The sequence below is a fragment of the Bos indicus x Bos taurus genome, chromosome 8 (assembly GCF_003369695.1).
Source record: "Bos indicus x Bos taurus breed Angus x Brahman F1 hybrid chromosome 8, Bos_hybrid_MaternalHap_v2.0, whole genome shotgun sequence".
Taxonomy (NCBI): Eukaryota; Metazoa; Chordata; class Mammalia; order Artiodactyla; family Bovidae; genus Bos; species Bos indicus x Bos taurus.
In genome coordinates, this window is record NC_040083.1 from 101,316,291 (window position 1) to 101,324,524 (window position 8,234).

The 8,234-nt window shown below is 35.4% G+C and overlaps 1 protein-coding gene across 1 annotated transcript in view; it reads left to right on the forward strand.

Annotated features, from left to right (window-relative positions):
* UGCG (UDP-glucose ceramide glucosyltransferase) overlaps positions 1-7,638 on the forward strand; it is a 39,175-nt gene extending 31,537 nt beyond the window's left edge. Inside the window, exons 6-9 of the mRNA XM_027550508.1 lie at positions 962-1,140; positions 3,509-3,595; positions 4,087-4,276; positions 5,082-7,638. Coding sequence (XP_027406309.1) covers positions 962-1,140; positions 3,509-3,595; positions 4,087-4,276; positions 5,082-5,252 — 627 coding nt within the window. The 3' untranslated portion in view covers positions 5,253-7,638. The remainder of the gene's footprint in view (positions 1-961; positions 1,141-3,508; positions 3,596-4,086; positions 4,277-5,081) is intronic.
* Positions 7,639-8,234: the final 596 nt, after the last annotated feature.

Here is an 8,234-nt window from a genome sequence, read left to right on the forward strand (position 1 = left end):
ATTTGCCTTGAGCCAGCAACTATTTACATAGCATTTACATTGTATTAGGTATGGTAAGTAATCTGACAGGTGTAGATAATACACAAAAAGTATTGGTGGATTTTTGGTCCAGGACTTCTAGAACTAATCACCCTAGGATACAGAGGTGACTAAGTAGAAAAGGCAACATATTTAAGATATAAATAATAAATAGGTTTTATATCTGGTAAGTTGGGTAAGTTTGGATGACCATTTTATTCTACCATTAGTTTAGCAGTTTGCATTTGTGATGACTCCAAAGCACAGTATCAAAGGCGCAGTAAAATGGGAGACAGACTATTAGTGTCCACGCTGTTTATGAAAAATACACTGAAAATGGGGAATTTGAGCTTAGTGACTTGGGCAGGAAACAGCTAACTACAAAAATATACAGGAAGAGGAATTAAGAAATAGGATTGTTCTTTTGGTTGATGGACCTGTGAGTGTTGGGTGTGTATTGCCACATGCATACATATACACATACACAGATGTACATGTACCTATGTATGTAGATGTGTGTATATTTATGTGAACAGTATGAAAAGAGGACACATTAAACATTAATATCGTGTATCAGTAAGTGATATTTTCACCTCTCTTATTTAAATCCAAATTGTTTGACTTAAATAAATCTTTAAATCTTGGAGTTTTAGGAAAGACAGTATTTATTTGAGAATAAAGTATACTTTTCCCTCCAAGAAGTACATACTACTTCTTTGTAAAAGTGATAATAACAAGAGTAGTCAATCAAATTAGAAATTACTGACTGCTTGCTATATGTAAACATTATTTTGTACCACTGTTTATTCAGGTAGTTTATGTAAGAATAATAGACTGCCCACCCAATCATTCTTAAGTTCATTAGGAAAAGGAATTTATAAACATCATACTTCTAACATAAACTTCTAATTGTACACGTATATTTTTGGTTTTGTCTTGGCAGGTGTATTTTGGAACCTCTCATCCAAGGTCCTATATCTCTGCCAATGTCACTGGTTTCAAATGTGTGACAGGAATGTCTTGTTTAATGAGAAAGGATGTGTTAGATCAAGCAGGAGGGCTTATAGCTTTTGCTCAGTATATTGCTGAAGATTACTTTATGGCCAAAGCAATAGCTGACCGGTAAGAAAACTAAATTAAATTAGGTTGTTGTATTTTTTATTTCCAAACTTCTGTTGGCTTTTTCTGTTTGTTAAACCCATGGATTAAGCGCTATTTTATTTTCTGCTAGTAAGTACAAAATAGTTTAATACTTTGTATTCCTACTAATGTAATATAATTCCTACTAATTATTCAGGTACACACTAATGAAGCAAATAAATGTTCTAATTTCTCTACATTCTTCAAATTAATCTGGTTTCAAAACAGTATGGAATTTACTTAAAAAACTAAAAATAGAGTTATTATATGATCCTGCAGTCTCACTCCTGGGTATATTTCTGAAGAAAAGTCTTAATCTGAAATAGATTCACCCCAGTGTTCATAGCAGCAGTATTTGCAATAGTCAAGACATGGAAGCAACTCACATGCCTATCGACAGATGAATGGATGAAGATGTGATCTGAATATATAATGGAATATTACTCAGTCATAAAAAAGAATGAAATACTGTCTTTTGCAGCAACATGGACGGACCTAAAGGTTATCATATTGAGTGAAGTAAGTCAGACAGAGAAAGACAAATATCAAACTCACAGACATAGAAAACAAACTTAATGTTTACCAAAGGGGATAGTGGAGGACAGGAGGAGGAGATAAATTAGGAGTTTGGGGTTAACATATATACACTACTGTATATAAAATAAGGGACTTCCTGGTGGCTCAGTGGTAAAGAATCTGCCTGCAATGCAGATATGATCCCTGGTAGGAAAGATCCACTGGAGAAGGAAATGGCAACCCATTCCAATATTCTTCCCTGGGAAATCCCATGGACAGAGAACACTGGTGGGCTACAGTCCATGGAGCCACATGAATCGAACAAGACCTGGTGACTAAACCACCACCATCATTTATAAAACAAGTAAACAAAGACCTACTGTATAGCACAATATATATAGTAAGATTTTATGGGAAAACCAACCCAGCAAATACTGAATCACTTTGCTGTACACTTGAAAACTACAATTGTAAATTAACTGTACTTCAATTTAAAAAATAAATACATTTAAACTCTTAAAAAATTTATGTGATGTGAAGTGGTTAAATTGAAGCTTCTCTGTAACTGTAAATTTTCATTATTATGAATGTAAATGTTTATGTGTTTTAGAAGAATTAAAAGTATCAGTGCAGTCATAAAGCCAATAGGTGAAAATTTAAAGAATGAGATTTCAAATTTTGAAATTTCTCAGTAGATTATTTGATACTTTGCTAAGACGCTACCTAATGATTTACGATTGGCTTAATCACACTTTTCTATCACAAAATGACCCTCATTTGCTTTTTTTAAGGGGGTTGTTTCCTTGTGTGATAATTTACTGAAGGTATGATCTTAAAAGTTGAAGTATGTTTTCGACCTTATCTTCTGGTGGTGTTAGTATGGTCCGTGGTTTCGTATTGTTTCTCATGAGATATGAAATGCCACTCTTGGTTCATATTTCTTCTTGAATATTCACATACATATCCCCCACTACTCCTTTTTTTGGTTAATAGTGTTCAGAGACTGTTAAATACAGGCCCCACTCCATTTAGTACTTTCAGAATGTCTGTATTTTAAGTTTATCAAACTGTGAACTGAGGGGTTGTAATTCCTTCTAGTTCTTAGGTGGTACTGTCATGGGCTTCTGTAATGACTGAAATGTGCTTAAGTATGATACACTCTATGTAGGGTGCTATCCTGGGACGAGGCTCACCCTAAACACTCGCAGTTGCTCACTTTAAAAGAAAAAAAGAAAAGAAAAGCTGATTTACAGTATTATAAAGTTTTAGATGTACAACATAGTGATTCAGTATTTTTATATATTATACTCCATTTAAAGTTATAGCAAAATTATGACTATTTCCCTGTTCTATACAATATACCCTTGTTGCCTATTTATTTTATACATAGTAGTCTGTATATCTTCATCCTTTTCCTCTATCTTGCCCCTCCCTCCTTCCCTCTCCCCACTGGTAACCAGTAGTTCTCTAACTCTGTGAGTCTCTTTTTGGTTTAGTCCCTCATTTATTTTTTAAATTCCACATATAAGCGGTAACAGAATATTTATCTTTCGATGTCTCACTTATTTCACTAAGCATAATTCCCTCTATGTCCATCCACATTGTTGTAAATGACAGGATTTCATTCTTTTTCATGGCTAAGCAATATTCCATTGTATGTATGGACTACATCTTCTTTATCCATTCATCTGTTGATTGACAGGTTGCTTCCATATCTTGGCTACTGTAAATAAAGCTGCTTACTCTTTACAGTAATGAGTAAATACATAACCTGTCATCCTTGCACGTATGTGTTCATGATCATAGCTCATTTTATAACTGTCTTAATTTTCAGAGGTTGGAGGTTTGCAATGTCCACTCAAGTTGCAATGCAAAACTCTGGCTCATATTCAATTTCTCAATTTCAATCCAGAATGATCAGGTAAGTCAGCTGGGTTTCTTCTTTTTATACTTTATTAAAAGAAAAAGGGAATGGGGAGTATATTTTTACATGGTCTTAACTTGGTTTAAAAAAAAAAAAACAAAAAGTCAGATTTTGTTTTCTTCCAGAAAAGAGAAGTTAACTTCTTCATTAAAATAAAGTTAATGTCTCAGTATATTTTCTTTCCATTGTAAGCTTTCAAAAAACAGATGTTGAGACTTTGGGGTTTTTTATGCTGACCTCTATTTTCTAACTTTTTTACCCCTGGAATTTTATGATCTTTACTCATCAGAATATAGGCCATGCAAATAAATTTATAGACATTTTTCTTTGAAACACTAAATAAAAATAGAAAAGAGATTCATTAAATACTCTTTAAAGCTTATGTAAAAGGCCTTTAATGGGATATAATGTTGATCATTTTGAGAAAAATTGATTAGTCTTGTAATCAGGCTGTTGTTTAAAGAAAATCCTTTTTTTTTTTTCCCAAGGTGGACCAAATTGCGAATTAACATGCTTCCTGCTACAATAATTTGCGAGCCAATTTCAGAATGCTTTGTTGCCAGTTTAATTATTGGATGGGCAGCCCACCATGTATTCAGATGGGATATTATGGTATTTTTCATGTGTCATTGCCTGGCATGGTTTATATTTGACTACATTCAACTCAGGGGTGTCCAGGTATGTGGATAGGTGTGCAAAGGTTGGAGGTCATTTGGTGGAACTAAAATAGTTTTGATTTAGAAAAAGTTGAAAATATGTCTGAGCCATTTTTAGCCCCCCAGTGAAGATGAAAATCAAATTAAGCATTAGTTTCCTTAGTGGAATGTGGACACAAAATGGAACTTGATTTTCAACTTTCAGCTGGTTATACAGTCACTTTTATTAAGACTCCAAAAAAAATGATGTTAAAGCAAATTGACAAGTCTTCAAACTTAAAATATGTTAGGATAGCAGTTTATTTTAATACTGCTTCTATTCCTAATGAACATTTTTCTTAACCAATATAACACGACTGTTACATTATCTAAAGAAACAAATTGGTGTTTTTTAGATAGTTTTTATTTATTTATTTTATATTTGGCTGTGCTGGGTCTTGCTGCGTGGGGTTTTCTGTAGTTGTGGCAAGCAGGGGCTGCTCTCTAATTGTGGTGCGTGGGTTTCTCATTGCAGTACCGTCTCTTGTTGTGGAACACGGGTTTCAGGGTATACAGGCTTCAGCAGTTGCGGTTCCCGGGCTCTAGAGCACAGGCTCAGTAGCTGTGGCACACGGGCTTAATCGCTCCACAGCATGTGGGATCCCCCCAGAATAAGGAGTCGAACCCACGTCTCCTGCACTGGCAGGCAGAGTCTTTACCACTGAGCCAACCAGGGAAGCCCCAAACTTGATTTTATGTGATGTATTCAATAGAGTTAAATGGAAGTACCTCACTTGTTAGCTGAGTCTGTAATCAAGCAGTGAATTATTTACGTTTCTACTTCCCAGGGCGGAACACTGTGTTTTTCAAAGCTTGATTATGCAGTAGCCTGGTTCATCCGTGAATCCATGACAATATACATTTTTTTGTCGGCATTATGGGACCCAACGATAAGCTGGAGAACTGGTCGCTACAGACTGCGCTGTGGAGGCACAGCTGAGGAAATTCTAGATGTATAACTACAGCTTTGTGACTGTACATAAAGGAAAAAAGAGAAGTATTATAAATTATCTTTATATAAATACTTTAAAAAAATCTACCTTCAGTAGTTTTATCACATGTATGTTTTGGTATCTGTTCTTTAATTTATTTTTGCATGGCGCTTGCATCTGTGAAAAGAAAAAAAAAGGAAGAAAAAAAAAAAAAAAACACATCTGTAGTCTTGGCCAAACGGTTATATTTTATTTTGTGGAAGTAGAGAATCAAGAGAATTGGTTCTAGGAACCTGGGTTCGGTTTTTGTTGTTGTCATTTATTTTTTAAAAGTATATAAATAAATCTATATATAAATGAATGTTCTGCAACAAACACTATGACAGTATCCTTCAGTAGAGAAAGTTTCTTACTGGTGAGTACACTCTTTTAGAACATGTGTGAGATGGCAGCAGCTTTGCTGGGGTGCTTAGAAGAGACGAAAAGGGGTAATCCCTCTTCATGTCTAAAGCGAAAGGTATTACGCAGTGAAGCGCCCGCAACGAGGTACTAACTGAGAAACTTTTTCATGCTTCATGCCTACCTCTTGTAGTCGTTGCAGAGCAAATATAAATTGTAATACAATAGCTAGGCCTTGCAAAAACAAACGGAAAAAAACTTTAAAAGTAATAATAACAAGAGAGCTGGAGTCTAGTATTTATATTGAATCTGTGAGAAATATTTTTTCGGTCTCACCGCAATGAACCAAAAGTGGTTGAGTTTGGTTTTTAATTGTAGCCATGTCTCGAAGGCATCTTTTTGACCAACTCTTGTTGGTTCTGTCTTGAACCATTGTTAATCACTGTGCTGGTGAATCTTTCCTTCCCTGCTCCTCACCTGACCCGCCCCGTCTTTCCTTAACTTTGTGTCGGGGGTGGGGGGAGGGGGGTTTGTTTTAGTGTGAGTGGATGTTTTGATAGTTGTGAGGAAAAATGCATTTCAGACACATTTCACACATGAGCTATTTTCTTACACAGTCTGTCTTATTGTTGAAAAGAATGTAATTTCATGATACAGGTATTTAATATCTTTTTTAAGTAAATATTCTAGCCATCAAGAAATAAATTGCAGTAGAGTATTAAGAGGGGACAGAATGAGTTTTACTCTTAAAATTAATCAGTATCAAACTAAGTCTACTGTGTGTGTGTTTTTTTTTTTTTTTTTTATTCCTGTTAGTCTAGTCTTATTTAAATTGGATTTTTGTATTCCAGTTTGTATGACAAATAGACTAGAACAATTCCGGTTGTAAATGCATGCTCTGTTTCACTGTTCTCTCCCCTTCATGCCACTAAACTCGCTTGTCAGGTTGTGCTTAACTTGTGGTGAACTGGACTTGTTTTTGTTTTTTTTTTTTTTAAAAAGGTGAAAATGTAAGGGACAGTGCATAAGCCTTTCTCTCTTTTTTTATTGTAGTGGAATTTTTTTGCTTTTTCTTCAGGAACGGATGGCATGTTGTCCGTATGAATGCCTGCTACGGGGCTGACACTGGCAATATGGCAGCTTCAAACTCTTTTTTTCCTGCAGTTTCCATGTCAGAGCATAATGTGTCACTTATTAGCAATAACTACATATTTATATGAATACTTTTTCACTTCACTGAGCCAGTTTCCTTTAATTGTGTCATGAGTATATACATGGTTTAAACTGCAGTGTATCGATAAACCTGTATATACTGTGCGTACACATTATATGCAAGCTTTCTCTGGGCCAAACTGCTTCATTCTTTTTTTTGCCTTATGATGAATTTGTTTGAAGGGCATTTTCTTCATGAACAAAGGCTTTGATGCATATTCCTATCTATGTGAAATGGGGGGGTAGTATTGTTCCCTGAGGGAAGTTGCACAGTGCAAACCAGTCTAGTTGTGACCCACTCTGTTTATTTAAGTCGTTGTCATACAAGCTGAATTTTGCTGACCATGTTTGTGATTTGTTGGTTTTGTTTAATGAAGTTTGGTTGATGCCATCTTTTGCACTGCTGAAATGAAATCTTGCTTATTCCTTAGTTTTTCGCTGATCTCAGTATGGGCAGTGTAACAGCAAAACCAAAATGGCTGGACAAACTTCTTGTGTTTGTAAATATTGAAAAAATGACTGTTCTGTATATGTGTTTTTTATGTGATAGTGGAGTATTTCCTTCCAATGAAGTTTCACTTAAGCAGACAGAGCGATTGTTTGTTTATTAGCAAGTTTGAAGTGATGATAAAATGATAAGAAATTATATACATGTTGAAGAAAGCATCACAGCAGAACTGTAGGAGTCCAAATTTAATGAACTGTCTAAAAAAAAGTGTCTATAATATACCATGTTTATTATTTAAAATCACTGTCTTAAGTTTTTCAAAAAATAAAAAATTTGAATACAATCAAAACATTAGCAATAATGTATTTTTGTCTCGTGTCTTTTATATTTTTATAAATAACATGTTCTACCATTCACAGCAGAATTTTTCAAAGAAAATTTACCTGTGCTACAGATGAGATGAGAGAGAGTGAAAGTTGCTCAGTAGTGTCCAACTCTTTGTGACCCCATGGACTGTACAGTCCATGGAAATCTCCAGGCCAGAATACCAGAGTGGGTAGCCTTTCCCTTCTCCAGGGGATCTTTCCGACCCAGGAATTGAACTGGGATCTCCTACGTTGCAGGTGGATTCTTTACCAACTGAGCTATCAGGCAGTCGGGGTTTCTGTATTGGCCTAATGTTAAAATCACCTAAAGAATCTTTTTTAAAGACTACAGATGCCTGGGCCCTGCCTCTGAAGTCTGGTTTAATTATTCTGGGTGAAGCCTGAGCACTGCTCTTTGCTCTGTGCAGGCAGATTTGAGAATTCCTGGCCCATTAAAACATTTAGAAAATACTCGGTGGTCCTTGAGTCTCTTCTCACCTGCACTTACAACCTGATCTCAGCCTTTGAGATCTTACCACCCAATGGCTAGGAGAGGTAGATCCAGGCAAATGAATGGAGTGGCTT